This window comes from Mastigoproctus giganteus, chromosome 5 (assembly GCF_048544385.1).
Source record: "Mastigoproctus giganteus isolate SK-2022 chromosome 5, ASM4854438v1, whole genome shotgun sequence".
Lineage (NCBI taxonomy): Eukaryota > Metazoa > Arthropoda > Arachnida > Uropygi > Thelyphonidae > Mastigoproctus > Mastigoproctus giganteus.
Genome location: NC_143579.1, coordinates 206,441,334 through 206,459,462, shown reverse-complemented (window position 1 = coordinate 206,459,462; position 18,129 = coordinate 206,441,334). Strand labels below are relative to the sequence as shown.

At 38.0% G+C, this 18,129-nt stretch overlaps 1 protein-coding gene across 1 annotated transcript in view; it reads right to left on the bottom strand.

Annotated features, from left to right (window-relative positions):
- Positions 1-18,129, bottom strand: part of LOC150086032 (DNA excision repair protein ERCC-6-like) — a 306,101-nt gene that overhangs the window by 142,691 nt on the left and 145,281 nt on the right. Inside the window, exon 10 of the mRNA XM_090374774.1 lies at positions 10,219-10,470. Coding sequence (XP_090230900.1) covers positions 10,219-10,470 — 252 coding nt within the window. The remainder of the gene's footprint in view (positions 1-10,218; positions 10,471-18,129) is intronic.

Sequence of the window (18,129 nt, the reverse complement as noted above, 5' to 3'; positions counted from 1 at the left end):
ATTGTGCAAAATCTGTATATATTTTAATTTAATTTTACATTAAACGTTTAACGATTTTTCTTTCTTTCTTTTTTTTTTCTCCCTTAGACTTCTTGTTAGCGGACACTTCTCTCTAACGGACACATTCTCGTTCCCCATGGCTGTCCGTTAAAGGGAAGTTTCACTGTACTTGGATTTCAGGAAAGCTTTTGATACTGTTGCATATGGATGACTGCTATACAAATCGGAGCAGTATGACATTAAGGGCAAGATACTGCAATGGATAAAGGGATGGTTGAGTGGTAATAAATGGACACTGCTCTACGTGGTCTACTGTTATTGGCGGTGTCCCCCCCCCAGGGTTTGGTGCTGGGCCCAAATACACAAAATTGTTGTTTTGTGTATTTATCAATGATATTGATGAAGGTATATATCAGGCTTTATCATTATTATTAGCTATATGGTGCAAGGAAGCCTGAGGCATATGCTGCACTAGCCAAAATAAAAAATATCTGAATTACACACAGAGCGAGAGAGACAGAAGTAGAAGAGAATCACCAAGAAAGAGAAGAATGATGATATCCAGCTCAGGATCCTGGGTGTGCCAAGCCCATACCCACCAGATTTGAGCCTTTAGAGTTGTTTGTCCAAGTTTACAGATGATACGATGGTTGGCAGGGTTGTTAATAACAGTAAAGACAGTATGCTACTGAAACAGGATCTAGAAAAGTTAGGCAGATGGACTGAAAAGTGGCAACTGAAAGTTTAACACTGACAAATGTAAAGTACTCCATATGGGTAGCAGTAACCCAAGAGAAACGTACCAATTCTGTGGTACTACACTCAGGGAGGTGGAGAATTAAAAAGACCTTGGGGTAGTTGTTTAGTAAGATATGAAGTTCTTGGAGCAGTGCAGATTAGCATAGGCATACGATGCAAGAAACAAGCTTATGCAGCATCAGCCAAAAGGAAAAAAAAAAATGCTCCCATTTCACTCCTCCGTTTGATTCAAATGCCTGTCCATCCAGCTCAGCCTTAAATTTATTTAGGCTATCAACTTCCACTACAAAAGATGGAAGTCCAACCTGTTCCAACTACCCGCTGGCTAAAGGCAAACTTCCACACATCTGTTTTCCCTCAATTTGAATTTATGCCCTCTCAGGTGATTATTCTGAGCAAGAGGAAGAATCCCATCAGCATTGAGCATGCTCAAACCATTCAAGGCTTTATACACCTCAGTCCTTCTTAAAATGAGGCCTCCAGACCTGTATACAGTACTCAAGGTGTGGCTTGACCATTGCCTTATACAAGGGGGATAATCACCTCCTTATCCCTGCTAGAAAAATTCCTGTATATCGTTGACAAGATGCCATTAGTTACTCTTGCACACCATCTGCACTGCTCAGAAGACATCATATCTGCCTGCACAATTACCCTCATGTTCTCTTCGTTCTCTAACACTGTTAGTGTAGTACCACAGAGTTGATACGTTACTCTGGGGTTACTGCTTCCCATATGTAGTATTTTACATTTCTCAATGTTAAATTTGATTTGCCACCTCTCAGCCCATCTGCTCAATTTTTCTAGATCCTGTTGCAGCAGCGAACTGTCATTAGTGTCCTTAACAACCCTACCAACCTTTGAATCGTCTGCAAACTTGGACATTAAACTTGATATACCATCATCAATATCATTTATAAATACAGGAAACAAAAACGGACCCAACACTGAACCCTGAGGAACTCCACTAATAACATTAGTACATGATGAGCAGTGTCCATTGATTACCACTCTGTCTTCTCCCACTCAACCATCCCTTTGTCCATAGCAGCAATTTGCCTCCAATGCCACACTGCTCCAATTTGTGCAGCGGTCTTCCATGTGCAACTGTATCAAAAGCCTTTCTAAGATCCAATATATATGATATCAAAGTTATTCCCTGCATCCAGTTCCTTTGTGACCACATCATAGTATCCAATCAAATTGGTCAGGCAACTTTCCCTTAACAAAACCATGCTGTGTCCGAGCTATAACTGAAGTCTTGTCTAGATGATCCTGCAGTGCTTCTTTAACCAGTGCCTCCATTAATTTTCCTGGAACAGAGGTTAAACTAACAGGTCTATATTACTTGTGTCGCCCTTTGATCCTTCTTTGTGAATTGGGGTCACATTTGCACATCTCCAGTCCATGGGTAACTTCCCCGAGTCCAAAGAAGCTCTCATAATTATGGCTAAGGGTTTGCTTACTTTCTTTGCTGCCTCCTTTAATATAACTGGATAGATCCCATCCACCCCGGGTGCCTTTTTTATAACTTCAACAATTTCTCCTCCACTTTTCTCTCAGTTATTACAAAATCATCTAGCTCACTGCCAGAGTTTAATTCACCTCTGGCATTCTCCTCCCTGAATAACTCCTTACATGTGAATGTGGATGCAAAATACTCATTTAGTTTCTTAGCCACCTGAGCAGGATCATTAACAGTTGAACCATCAATATCCAGTGGACCAATCTGATTCATCCCTTTCCTTCTAGAGTTTACATAGGGAAAGAACTCTTTGCTGTTTTTCTTTGCAACCTTTGCCAAAGATTTCTCATATCTATCATAGGCTTCCATGTCACCCATTAATTTATATGTATCCCATGCATTTTTCTTCTCCGCCATATGTGTATTAGTTCATCTGACATCCATTTAGGCCTAAACCTTGAACAATATTTCTTAGTTGGTATGTAAAGCCTAGTAGCTTCCAAGATAAATTCTTTGAATGATTCCCATTTTGAATTTGTTGTTGGTAACATCATCAGTTGGTCCCACCGTATAGAATTTAATACTGTCTCAGACCACCGTAGTCACCTTTACAAAAGCAATACCCCTTTCCCTTTACCCCTGATGGTAGTTACCTCTTTGAGTAAATCCCACTTCAGCACACTGTGTTCACTGCCACCTAGTGGTTCCTTTATCTGCAGATTCTTAATGCATGAAGAATCACTACTGATAATTAGATCAAGAGTATTACTTCCTCTAGTTGCCTCCCGAACATGCTGATGTAGAAAACAATAATCCAATAAATCCACAAAAGCCTTGCTAGTGTGTGAGTGGCCAACACACAAATTCCAGTCATATCCGGGAAATTAAAATCCCCCATTATAAGACTCTCTGATTTACTGGCCCACTCTATTACTCTATTTCCCTGTACAGTTTCTTATTATACTCCTCAGAGTCATTAGGCCTATAGCACACTCCTACTCTCAATTTTTATCTCCCAATGCTTATGTCACACCAAACTGATTCGAGACTGCACTCTCCAGCAATGTCGACTGGCTTCACTTCCTTGGATTTTATGTATTTCTTCCTTCGATTCACTTCACTTCCTTCGATTTTGTGTGTTTCCTAACAAATAGCATAACCCCTCCTCCCTTCCTATCCTTCCTGTACACATTGTATTCCCCCAATTCCAGTTCTGCATTCCTTATATCTGTGTGACACCACATCTCTGATATCCCAACAATATCAGCCTTTGATGTTTTGAGCAATACCTCAAATTCATCAAATTTATTTACCAAACTCCTAGCATTGGTATATACGCAAGTATACATGCACCTGTTCCTATTCTTAGCTACCTTAACACAACCCATGTATTTACTTGTACCGTAATGACTCACAGCAGTCTCTGAAATACCCTGCATCTTCTTTTCCAGGCTACTGTTCATTCCAATAGAAGCAGTGCTAGAATCACTTTCAGCTCTGCCAGTGGCTACTGTTAATCTATTAGTCCTTGTATCCTCCCAAGCTACCAGTTTTTTGACCCACCTAACACTGCCTTGATAGCATCAGCAAATATTCTTGCACCCTTTCTATTTCAGTGTATCCCATCCCTGTAGAAGCAGTCTCTCTCATTAACAAGTACAGACCAGTCTGAAAAAAATTCTACTCCTTGAGCCTTGCACAATCTTTCCAGGGCCAAATTGATTGACAAGGTCTTCTACTCTTAATATCATTAATGCCAATGGATACAACAGTATCACCTTTTTTGTCCTTAAAAGATGATATTTGCTCTACAACCTCATCAACCTTTGCCCCTGGCAGACATGGCCTGGTCCTGTTCCACCTATCCTTTTTACTTACCATGTTCCCTGTTTCCCTGACAATAGTCACCAACAAACACTAATCCTGTGGGAGATGGGATGGTCAGGAGTTTCCTATATATCATTTGTCAATGATATATAGGAATTTTGCTAGCAGAGACAAGGAAGTGATTATCCCTTTGTATAAGGAGTACAGAGAAGGGGAACAAAGGGGTGCACTTATGAAGAAAGGCTTAAGTTTGCAAGTTGCAGCATCTGGAGACCTGGCACCTGCGAAGTGATCTGATTGAGGTGTATTAGGCCTTGAATGGTTTGAGCAGGCTCAATGCTGATGGGATACTTCCGCTTGCTCAGACTAAGAACCTAAGGGGGCATAGATTCAAACTGAGGAAAGACAGTTGTAGAATACATGTGTAGAAGTTTCCCTTTAGCCAATGGGTAGTTGATTGCTGGAACAGACTTCCATCTGTTGTTGTGGAAGTTGATAGCTTAAATAAATTTAAGGCTGAACTAGACAAACATTTGGAGTGATCAGATGGGGGAAATGGGAAGGGTTTTTTTTGGCTGATGCTGTATAAGCTTGCTTTCTTGCATCATATGAATCAACTAATGCTAATCACTGGTTTCACACTTTAATTTCAGCATCCAGGATACTGTAGACCTGTGGCAGCCTATTTTATCAGAAATAGTATGAATAGAAAGCCCTTCCTGGGTCAGAGCAACAGCTACACTGTTTTTTCTTAGCGTCAACTGAACATATGGAGCCATGCTTACACCTGCACAAAACAGGATACTAATGAGTGTATTAACCCTTCCACTGCAATATTTATAGAAACAGCCGATGCAATATTTTGCAATTACTCTCTGATGCAATAACCTTTGCTTTATGAGAAACAAAATGACTGTAATCAAACAATATCTTATACGTTTCACTACAAATGTTACTTTTTTTTTTAAGGTGATGCAGTTTTTTTGTCCCCCACTGTATGGTCAGCAAAGTTCCAAAGAAAGAGAATAAAAGAATGTTACCATAATTATCAGTTATGTGGGTTCAAACCATGGTCTACTCCAGGGGTAGCCAACGAGTCAATCGCGATCTACCAGTCGATCATGACGAATTTTAAATATACAGTCATCCCTCGATTTGTGCACCTTGTGTAATGAAATTTTTGAGATGGTAGCACATTTTGAAGGAAAAAAGTAGATTACATCAAAAATTAAGTTGGCCACTCCTGGCCAACTTAATTCTACTCAAATGCACGTACTACTGTTCTGGGCCTGACGTAGCCGAGTGGTCATGAGCACGAGAGCAGTAGTACGTGCTCTTTGATGGATGGGGTTCAAGCCCATGACTATTAAATATGATTAAAATTCGTATTAATTGATTTAATGTAAACTCCACTGACCTGGTGGTCGTGCAAGTGTAAAGAAGAATATTTATTTATTATTTATTTTTTTCTGTAGTCTTCTGTTAACCATCAATACATCACATGCATTGAGTGGTAGATATAACAGCAACACGCATCTTCTTCTCCTTTTGGCCTTATGTTCAATCGATGTTGAATCAGCTTATCATGAGAGTCAGTAAAATTCACCTATTAACTAAACAGGTGGGAATTGTGTATTACATCTCTAATCTGCATATGTTTACTTTGTTTTTCAAGTTTTGCAGGTTGAAAAATCCTATGCTTCTGCTGAGCCTTGTTAAAAAAACTAACTTCCTATAATTAGCTATTAGAATCAAATTCAAACCTTTCTGAATGAGAAGAAAATAGCAATAACACTATATAGCAGAGTTCCAGGCGGTAATGCCTTAAATCTACAAAGTATAAAATTTACAAATTTATACAGGTAAAGAATATTGTGTTTAAAGAAGTGCTGTAGGTTTGTAATATATTGGTATATTAAAATTAAATGCTTTATTTGTATTTTAGCAGATCAACAGTTACTACTGTATGGTAACTATGAAAATGGGTTGCATGCATCAAGAAATGCAAAATTGATTAACTTAACAGGTCCTTGAAAGCCTACTGGAAAAAAGCTTTTCTATCTATCCTTTCTACCAAATGAATATCAGTTTGGACACATGACAGACATGTTCATTTAAAATATTCCTGAGAAGTCCTGGGAGTAACTTCCACAAATAATATCATGTCAGCTTCATAACTGTTCATGTTTTATTTTCTTCAGTTCGTTAGCCAACTGACTTTGCCATAACAACATCTATTGGTTTATACAGGCTTTTTGGATGATGGACCTATACAACTTTATTGTGTGTACATTTCTGGATTGCAAGATTCTAGTTTTTAAAATTTCCCTAACTTAAAGTAATATAATTAAACAGGTTGGGGTTATTCATGAAAATGTAGAAAAAGTTTCTAATATGCAATTATAAGAAGAGACAGCACTCAACTGGCAGCATAACTAAAAAAAAAAAAAAAAATCATTAATCAGTTTTCTGCTGTAATCAAATAATGCCATTGCTTTGGCAACTTCATTGCATATTCATTTCCCACGTAAATTAAGTGAATTATCTTAAGCCAACTACGTCTATTATCATATCACTGGAGAGCATTCAGTATACCACACTCCTTCATCCTACTAGCTGCCATTCACCAAAGACTTTAGTGGTACAAACGTAAATATAAGAATTAAATAACATCTGATATAGCACTCAGTGCTGTCTGACTACTAGTGCTACATGGAAATGGAAAAAAATAAAATAAAATAAAAATCGCTCTCGCACGATGGTATTAATCCTGCAACAGTAATAGAAACAATATTTAAAGATAAGTTCGCAAATAAGTCTGACATATGGGAGTTTATTAAAAAAATTCATGACACTGGATGTTTAACTGACAAATCACAAACAGCTAGCCTAAAATGTTGAATACCATAATTATAGACATTTGAGAGCAATTAAACAGAGCACAAACAAATCACTCAGAAGAGTATCAGGTGAAATTGGGCATTTCTTACAGTCACAGTCAAAAAAAGGTGCTAAGGAATTTAATTTTCAATCATTAACTGCCAGCATTCCCTAGGACATGCCATTAGATTTGAGTGTTTAGTCCAGAAAGGTGAGCACTTCCAGCATCTCTTATAACACACTGAGACCTTATACATTAATAGCCTACCAATCAATCAAATTATGTTTCCGCAAGGGCAACCAGATATATGTGCAATTGTATGGATTCAGCAACTTTAAACACCCTACATATATAGCATCAGCATAGTGACAAACAATTTTCCCCCCTTCAGTTAGCAGACTGGGAGTGGGAATCAATTCCCATTTTAAATCACTACTGTAAGTCGGTGCACATGGGTATATCCTACAGTAGATATTAGACATTTTAGGTTGTTGCCATATCATCATTCTCTAAAGCAGGGGTTGGCAAACTATGGCCCCTCTTTTTAATCCGGCCCACAGGTTAATATTGTTTTTTATATGAAAAAAAAAAATAAATAAATCAAATTATGCGCTGCAATAGCCGATAGTCGAGTTGAGAATAATGACCACACGTGGCGCTACTGGCGTCACATATTCGCATTCTGTCATCTACCGTAGAACACGTGTTGCCAGCATTTCTCTCAGTTTTGCTTTAGTGGCGCACGTGGTATTGTCTGTCACGGCGCTCTGCGATCTTTTTTTCCCCCTTTTATTTATTACCCACCGTTTCCATGTCACCCTCAAGACCAAATTTGAAGAGAAAAGTGGACTTCGAATTTTGTGCTTTTAAAGCTGAATGGGGTGTGAATTATTTTGTCATAGAAATAAATGATAAAGTATCATGTTTATTATGTAATGACATAATAGCTGTGCGAAAAAAGTACAATAAATGTAGTCATTACCAAACGCGGCGCAATATTCAGAACTCACAGAAAATCAACGGAAGCTAAAACTGGAAAGTTTAAAGCTTAATGCATCATCACAATGCAATTTATTCGTTAAAATAAAAAATGATAATGAAGCAGTAACTAAAGTAAGTTTACGAATAGCTCATTTATTAGCCAAGAAAGGGAAACCATTTACCAATGGTGAATTCATTAAATCATGTTTGCTTGTGGCAGCCGAAGAAATGTGTCCAGAGAAAATGGATTTGTTTCGATCTGTCAGTCTTTCGGCGAGAACAACTGTTAGAAGAGTTGAGGACATCGGGAGCCACATCAAGAGTCAATTAAAAGACAAAGCAAAAAATTTCAAGTAGTTTTCATTGGCTCTTGATGAGTCTACGGACATTACTGATATGCCCAATTGTTGCTGCTTATTCGAGAAGTCAATACAGAGTTTGAGGTTACTGAAGAATTAGCATCTATGAATAGTCTGCATGGAACAACTACAGGCGAAGATATCTTCACGGAAGTTGAGAAAACGCTAACAGTACAATTTGCAGTGGAATTAGTTAAAAATGTGTCACAACTGATGATGGTAAAAATATGTGTGGAACGGGGAAAGGATTAGTATTATTCACCATTGTATTATTCACCAGCAGGCTCTTTGTGGGAAACACCTCAATCTGTCATGTGTTATTGAACCAGTTGTGTCATCGGTTAACTTTATTCGCTCTCGTGGACTTAACCATCGTCAGTTTCGTGATTTTTTATTAGAGATTGAAGCTGAATATCCTGATTTGCCCTACCATACAGCAGTTCGATGGCTCAGCAATGGAAAAGTTTTATTGAGGTTTTTTGAACTCAGAGAAGCAATAAAAATTTTTCTAAATGAGAAAAACTGCCCACAACCACTATTATCTAACAAGCAATGGCTATGGAAATTAGCATTTGCTACAGACATCATGGGATATCTTAACGAATTTAACTTAAAATTACAGGGGAAAACAGTGCTCATAGGTGAAACAAATTCTATCGTAAAGTCATATAATCAAAAATTTGCATTGTTTGAAACACAAATCACATTAACCAAGTTTGACCATTTTCCATGCTGTAAAAAATTTCAAATATTGACGAAATCCCCATTCCCAAAAAAATTCGCAGCAGATATATTTTCTGAACTTAAACTACAGTTACAACAGCATTTTTTGGATCTTGATGCAAGTGCAAAAGACATTTCCATATTTCAAAATCCAGTTGGGTGTACAATTGAGGAGCTTCTATCAGACCTTCAATTGGAAGTGATAGATCTGCAAAATGATGATATGCTAATGGTTAGGTTTAAAGAAATGGATCTAACCCAATTCTATAAATATCTTTTGGAAGATAAATACGGTCAATTAAAATCATATGCACAGGGATTTATATCTGTATTTGGGAGTACTTACCAATGTGAAAAGACATTTTCGAAAATGAAATATGTAAAATCACAATACAGATCATTATTAACGGATGACCATTTGCAAACAACTTCAATGATAGGAAGTACTAACTTCGAACTCCAGTATGATGAAATATTATCTCAGAAAAAACAATTACATTCATCGCATTAGTACAAAATTTAACCAGTTCTATAACACGTTTATTAATAAATGGAAATATTTTAATTTTTTTGTAAGTGTCAGCATGTGTATAAATATTATGTAAAATATCACTTCCTAATAAAAAGATTTTGAACCTGTTTTTTTTTTTTTTTTTTTTTTGTTGCTCTATGAGTAGAATTACCCATGTAAATATCTTCGAGCTTGCTATCTGGCCCTTTCCAAAAAAAGTTTGCCAACCCCTGCTCTAAAGGGTTAAAATACAGCAAATACTTCCCAAAATAAAAATTTTTTGTTGGTGCACAATTTTCTTGAAAATTACATGTGAAAATTTTCTTGAAAATTGTGCACAAACTTTACTCCTTTACATTGCCAACTAGAGTATACAGTTTATATCAGCAAAAAAAACCAAAGATAGTTGGATTAGCAGGATTCAGTGTATTAACACTGAGAAATTGTCACATTCTCTGTGCTTGCCTTCCCAACACATTCAGTGACTGCCTAAGTAGGATATGTATTTGCATCAAGCAGCAGGGAATATGTTAATAATTGCAAAAATTTCTAATAAAATATTAACACTATCAGAATCTTCTGCAAACAAATCAGCAATTCACTCAAACCAAACGAAATTTAAAACCTCACTATATTAGTTATATAATAATAAATATTTAATCAACAACCCACATTTTATTTTATTCTTTGTTTTAAGAACTTGATATATTACCTGTTGGACAAAATTTTATGAATGATATCTAACATTTTCCTTGACTGGGAAAATATTAATGTGCGATGCCCTTCAGAGTGCAGATTTTCTAAAAGTTTTAATAGGAAAGATAGTTTTCCAGATTCTTCTATAAGAACCTCATCTGGGATATTGTCAAAGGATACTGACGATAATGCATCATCATCTTCAAGCTCGCTGTCTTGTATATGAGAACTATAAATTGGAGTAAAATAAGTGTTACTTATTTTTAACCTATAAAATAAATACAAAAATTATCTTTGTAAGAATATATTAATAAATACATACCCAGAGAACGTGCTACCTGTGTAGAGACTGTTACAAGATTTGGAGAGTTTTCCAAGTCTTCTGTTATGAGCAATTATTTGTTAGAATAAAACAGACTTGTTTATTTATATTATATCTGTCCAGTGATGATTAGAATTCCCAATATTAAACTATGTATACAAGTATTTAGATTTCTAAACAATCTTATCAATAGTTCACCCCATGTAAATTGTGAAAACTTTCTTCAAAACTATGTGACTTGTCTTCACAAAAAGTGGAAATAAATCAGTTTCTGTAATGGCCTACTCTTTCATTTTTCTGTACATGGAAGACTAGCAATCAATTTTCTTTTTGTTCCTTAATTTTTTTTTTTTTTACATAAAGAAACCAATATCAGAGTGCCAAAAAAGATTACTCATATTACAATACAAAAATTCAGAGAAGTTTTTGCTGCAACATTCTGCCAACTATCCTTAGTGAAATTTATATATTACTGGATAAATAAGTATAAAGAAAAACCAAATTATGGGAAGCACCACATGCAGAAATCCCAGATCACTAAGGTATGTAATACTAGCATAGCTGCCTGCTTTTGTCTATCGTAAAGCTGAAAATCTGGTAATTTTAAGCAGAATTTTACTGACCACATGTGTATTTTATATTAATATAATATAGAAAATTAATATAATTTTCTATAGCAACATGTTCAAGAGGCAACCAGAGGGAGTAATACTCTTGATCTGATTATCAGTAGTGATTCTTCAGGCATTAAGAATCTGCAGATAAAGGAACCACTGGGCAACAGTGATCACAATGTATTGATGTGGGAATTACTTAAAGATGTAACTACCAATAAGGCTAAAGGGAAGGGCTTTTGCTTTCGTAAAGGTGACTACAGAGGTCTCAGACAGTTTTTAAATTCTGTACAGTGGGATACTGATGATGTTACCAACAGTGAATTCTAAATGGGAAGCCTTCAGGGACTTGATTTTGGAGGCTACTAGGCTTTTCATTCCAACTAAGAAATACTGTTCAAGGTTTAGGCCTAAATAGATGTCAGATGAATTAATGAGGCTAATGGCAGAGAAGAAGAATGTATGGTATGCATATAAAGTATCAGGCAACACAGAAGCCTATGGCAGGTATAAACTAGTCTGTAATCAAGTCACAAAGGAGGTTAGGCAGGCAAAGGCAGATGAGAAATCTTTGGCAAAGGATGCAAAGAAAAACAACAAGGAGTTCTTTACTTATGTAAACTCTAGAAGGAAAGGGATGTTGTTGTTGTTGTTAGATTTGTTGGTGCATCAGCAACTGTGGCTATAATGCACTGATTTCTGACTAGTATATCTTTGTTTTTGGTGCTGATTCTGATAAAAATTCAAACAAGGTGATATTTATCAATCGATTTTAGGAAAACAAAAACATCATCCATATCCTGACGATCTTCTAGAACATTATGTAGTGTTAATTGATTTCAATTTTTGATAAGTAAGGAGAAAGCAGTTTTTCGTTCTCTTAAATATAGTGGGCATTCGATAACGATATGCTTTACAGTGAGTGGACATGAACAGTTACTGCATTGTGGGGCATCTTCCTTTCTTAATAAATAATTGTGAGTGAGGTATCTGTGACCAATGCACAGTCGTGCTAGTACCGTTTCTTCTTTTCTTTTTCCTCTCAGACTGGAGCGCCACTGTTTGGGTTCTTTCTTTATTTCAAAAAAGGTTATTATTTGTTTCTTTTTCCCATATACATTTCCACTGTTCTTTAGAGGTCTGCTGTATAATACATTTATAGTCAACATAAGGTGTCCTGAAATTAGAAGACATAGGATTTGAAGCATTTTTGGCAGCTAAATCTGCCTGTTCATTTCCTGGGATTCCAGAGTGTCCAGGAATCCAACAAAAAATTATTTGGTGACCACGTGCATGAATTGCCATTAACTGAGTCCAGATTTGCTGTACCAGAGGATGACTGTTGGGGCTTTTACATTGGATACAATTCACGGCACTTAATGAATCGGTATATATTATGGATTGAGTATATGAGGCTTCTTTTATTTTCTCCAGAGCTAGTAAAATACCATACAACTCAGCAGTATAATTACTACATTCTGAGGGGAGCTGTTTGGCGATGATAGCATCTGGCAGGACTACAGCTGTACCAACTTTACTAGCAGTCTTGGATCCATCTGTATATAGCTGCACGTAACTCCTAAACTGAGTGGAGTGGGCCAGATGTAATTGTCTGATGTTAATATCTGAAAGATTATTCTTTCCCCATTTCTGGTAGTATTTTTCAATATGTATCGTGAGTATTTGCCATGGCTGGATTTGCATGCTAGTATCCTGCATTATGTTATTCATGTTGAGTCCCCAGCTAGTGTTTAGAGCTTGAAGCCTAATGCCAGATGGTTTGTTGAGACGTGATTTAGTTCGATAGAGGTTTTCCCATTTTGGTCTGAAGAGATATTGCTATGTCGGGTGATGTGGAAAGCTGCTTATTTTAGCGGCATAATTTAGGAGAAGGATTTGTCGCCAAAGGTCTAGCGGCGGTTCATTGGCTTCCGTATATAGACTTAAAATGGGGGATGTACGAAAGGCACCCAGTGCTATTCGAAGTGCACTATGATGAATGGGATCAAGCCATTTCAGTACACTTGGCCTGGCTGAGGCGTATGCAGGAGATGCATAGTCTAAGCGGGATCTAATTAATGAGCGATATAAATGTAGCAACATGTACTGATCTGCACCCCATGACATAGAGGAAATTACTCTGAGAATATTTAGTTTCTTAAGACAGCTGGTACGAATATATTTTATATGTTCAAGGAAGTTTAATTTTTTATCGAGTATTATACCCAGAAAATGAGTAATTGGTTGAAATGTAATACAATGGGAGTCTAACTGAAGGTTTGGATCAGGATGCAATGAACGTTTACGACAGAAGTGTACTGCACTTGTTTTCGATTTAGAAATTCTGTAGCCATTGTTTTTGGCCCAAGAGACTATTCTATTAATGGTGCCTTGTAGTTGTCTCTCAATAAGTCGCATATTTTGAGAATGACATGAGATGGCAAGGTCATCAGCATACAGGTATGTATCAACTGTGTTAGGTATACAATTGGTTATAGAATCGATCCTGATGGCAAAAAGCGTTGCACTCAGCACTGAGCCCTGGGGAACTCCCTCTTCTTGAACATATGTTCCAGAAAGTGACAAGTGGAAGAGGACTTGGAAGGATCTGTTAGATAGCAAGTTCTGAATAAATTTCGGAAGATGACCCCGAAGACCAGAGTTATGTAAGTCCCGAAGAATCCCATAACGCCAAGTTGTATCAAATGCCTTCTCGATGTCTACGCATATCATAACAAAGTGTTCATTTCGTAGAAAGCCGTTCTGAATATTTGCTTCCAATTTGATAATGAGATCAAGCGTCGATCTACTTCTCCGAAAACCATACTGGCTTGGACTCAGAATGTTTTGAGTCTCCAAATACCATGTTAGTCGGGTGTTAAGTATTTTCTCCATTGTTTTTCCCAAGCAACTTGTTAGGGAGATAGGTCGATAGTTTCTTGGATCTGTGTGGTCTTTTCCTGGTTTCGGGAAGGCTAGCACATAAGAATGGCACCAGCTGGTGGGGTAATATTCCTCTAAGAAAATTCTATTATAGAGAAGTAAGAGACCACTTAATGATCTTTCACTTAAATGGGAAATCATTGCGTAATAAATTCCATCAGGACCTGGGGCACTGTTTTTCACTTTTGTGAGTGCATTAAGCAATTCAGTCATGGTCAACGGCAGATTGTATGAGTGTTGGAGAGCGGTATTAAAATTCAGTTTATACTTTTCTGTACTGCGTTTTAGCATCTGAAAGGCTGGTTCATAGGCGGAAACAGCTGAGAGTGATTCAAAAGACGAGCCGAATGCATTAGCAAGTTCCTCAGGTTCAGAAATTTCCTTTCCTTTCAGAAATAGAATAGGAGAAGTAGCAAGTGGGTATTTGCCATTGATACGTTTGATTTTTTTCCAGACTGTAGCAGTATCTGTGAATCTGTTTATTGTGGCAGCATAGCGTGCCCATGCTTCTTTTTTACTCATTCGTCTTATATAACGAGCCTTAGCCCTTGCTCTTTTAAACTGTAGGAGGTTGGCTGTGGTTGGATGTTTTCTAAACTGATTCCAGGATTTATTTCTTTCTCTTTTAGCAATGCTACATGCTTCATTCCACCACATTTTTGGATGGAGTCGGATTTTAAATGATGATTTCGGGATAGCGGATTCAGCTGCTGTCATTATTCGTTCTGTGATATAGCTTACTGGAATCAATCTTGTCAGTAGCAATGATAGTGGAATCTAAATGAGCTATTTCTTGATATTTAGCCCAGTTGGCCTTGTCAAATTTCCAAATTGTTCTAATTCTGTTGAGCGGAGGAGAACTTGTACAGAAATTACAGACGATCGGAAAGTGATCACAACCAAGAGGGTTGTCAGTAACTGTCCAGTCTATGAGAGGAAATATTGTTGGAGAACATACTGTTAGATCAATGGCAGAGCTTGAGCCAGATGGTACATGAACATATGTGTGATCACCTGTGTTTAAAATAGTTAGATTGTGTTTATCCAAGAATTTCTCAATTATTTTTCCTCTGCAGTCAAGTTGTTGAGAACCCCATAGGGGGTTATGGCCATTCCAGTCACCCAGAATACAGAAAGGAGCGGGTATTTGTCCTACTAGGTCATCTAAATCAGCAAGGGTGTAAGCGTGGTTTGGTGACAGATACAATGAGACTAATGTTATCGTTATGCCAATGGTGATACGGGCTGCAATTGCCTCCAACGGTGTTTGCAAGGGAACAGGTCTGGAGGGAATTGAAGAGTTTACTAACAGCGCTACTCCGTGTGCTGCATTAGAGCAGTTTCTATCTTTTCTATATATGGTGAAGCGTTTAATTTTTACAGATACTGCATTCGTCAGGTTTGTTTCTTGTATGCATGCTGCAATGGGCTTATATTCACTTAGGAGATCGTAGAGGTCATCTAAATTAGCACGAAATCCACGACAATTCCATTGAATCACTGTGTGCATTGTTTGGTTTTAAAAGGAGGGTTTGGTTTCTTACGGTGGATATTTTTGTTTGCGCTTGTCTACTTTTGCTTTTTCTTTTTTTGGGAAGACTGGCCTACCCATGTCAATGTGATCCTCTGGATGAATCTCAAGAATTGAATCATCTTCATCTATCTTTTCATCAATATCCATGGTATCGGATATAAATTTAGTAGTGTTGCTTCTTTCAGGAGTCTTGGCTCGTTCATTTGGTTGTTCATTAGGCTTCTTATCCGGAGGTATTGTTACAGGAGTATTTGCTTCTCGAGTAGCATATTTCGGAATAGGTTTTTCCATTGATGAGGAGAGGAGTGATTTAGCCCAACCAGATATTGAGATATTTGGAGGGACTGAGCAGTCTGTCTGAGTTTCTACTGAGCGTAGCCGTTGGGTAACTGAAGCATATGTAGGTGACTTAGCAGGTACTGCAAAGTGTTTTTTAGCTTCTTGATAGGATACTTTCTGCTCAATCTTATATTTTTGAATATTCTTTTCTCTTTTCCATTGAGGGCATTCCTTAGAGAAGGCAGAGTGGTTACCATGGCAGTTAGGACAAATTTGCACTTCAGTGTTACAGTTTGTGTGTGTGTGTGTGCTCTTTTGATCTGCAGTTAGCACAAGTGGCTTCACCTCTGCAGACAGCTTGGGAATGACCAAATTTTTGGCACTTAAAGCACGGGACTGGATTTGGAATGTATGGTCTTACTTGGCATCTAAGATAACCAGCTTTAATAGAAGTAGGTAGATTTGGTGTTTTGAATTTTAGGATCACCGTCCGTGTGGGGACCAGGTTCTCCGTCTCTTTTAATAACAATTCTTTTGGCTTGTACCACGTTTTGATCTCTTAGTTCATGCACAAGTTCATCCTCTGATACGTTTAATAGATCCCACTCTGATATTACCCCTTTAGAGGAGTTTAAGGTGGCATGTGGGGTAACCTTCGTGGGAATTGCACCGAATTTGGGTTTGGGTTTGGTTTTTAATGGCGCATTGGCAGCTAAGGCCATAATGCGCCAAGTCAAATTTAAAATGCTATTAAACATTTTGGTAGCCAAGGCTACCACGTCAAACAATTAATTATTGTGTTAAAAAGGTATAAAAGTAAAAGCATAAAACTTAGATCTTGTATAAAAATTAATAAATTGCAAAAAATTAAAAACGTCAGACATATGGTGTCTGTCACCTATAACCTGACTGAGTGTAAATGGCTCAGTCAAATTATTAAAAGCGGTAAAATACAAGCGTCGTGCTTCTATAAAAACAGGACATTCTATAAAAATATGACGGACGGTTAAAATAACATTACACATCTCGCACATAGGTGGGTCATCCGCCCTCAGCAAGTAGGAATGGGTTAGATGACTATGACCTATGCAGAGCCGAGCAAGAACAACTTCCTCTCTTCGGACCCTGCGTAGACTGGACTGCCATGGCGAAATTACAGGCTTTATGTGGTGTAGTTTATTTGTGGCCTGTCCGTGCCAAGAATCTTGCCATTGGGAATATAATTTAGAGCGTATTATTTGCCTGTAGTCTGTATAGGAGACTGACAGGCAATGATTATCCAGGAAAATGGCTGATTTGGCAGCGATATCAGCCGATTCATTTCCCTGGATCCCAATGTGGCTTGGGATCCAGCAAAAGCGAATATCGAATTCTAATTTCATGAGAGAGAAAAGAATCTGCCGGATCCTGGACAGGATCGGATGAGGGTTAAAACTCACCGATACCAGGGCCTGTAACACGCTCGATGAATCGCAATAAATCATATACCTCTGGTAGTCGCGATTTTGAATGTGACCTAGGGCTGTTTGTATTGCATGCAACTCTGCAGTATATATGCTAGTTTCTTGTGGGATCTTATAGGATAATGTTTTGTGAGGGAACACAACAGCAGATCCCACATGACATTCTAACTTTGAGCCATCTGTGTAGACTGGCAGAAAGTCAGAATACTGCTGTCTATGTGATGCAAAGAGTTGCTGGTAGACAGATGGCGGTGTAGTAGCCTTCTCCCAGATCTTAAGGGAGAGGTCGCAAGTTGGAAAATAAGCATGCCAGGATGGAAAGAATTGCCTTGGGGACTGGGCAACGTTGTCTACCGTCAAGTTTAGCTCATTCAGCAGCCCTTGAATGCGAATACCAAAAGGTTTGTTAGCAGTCCGACGGGTGTTGTAGAGGTTTTCCCAGCGCGGCTCAAAAACGGATGGCCACGTGGGATGATCGGGCAGGGATTTCAATTTGAAGGCGTACTGTAAGGACAACTGCTTACGTCGAAGAGACAGAGATGGTTCATTTGCTTCAACGTAAAGGCTTTGGACAGGAGATGTGCGAAATGCTCCAGTGGCTGTCCGGATGGCTTGATGGTGGATTGGATCTAACCACCGAAGTGCACTATCTCTAGCAGAACCGTAAACCTGAGACCAATACTCGAGTTTGGAACGGACAAGTGCCCGATAGAGACAAAGAAGGGTAGCACAATCTGCGCCCCATGAGGTTGACGAAAGGGCACGAAGGATG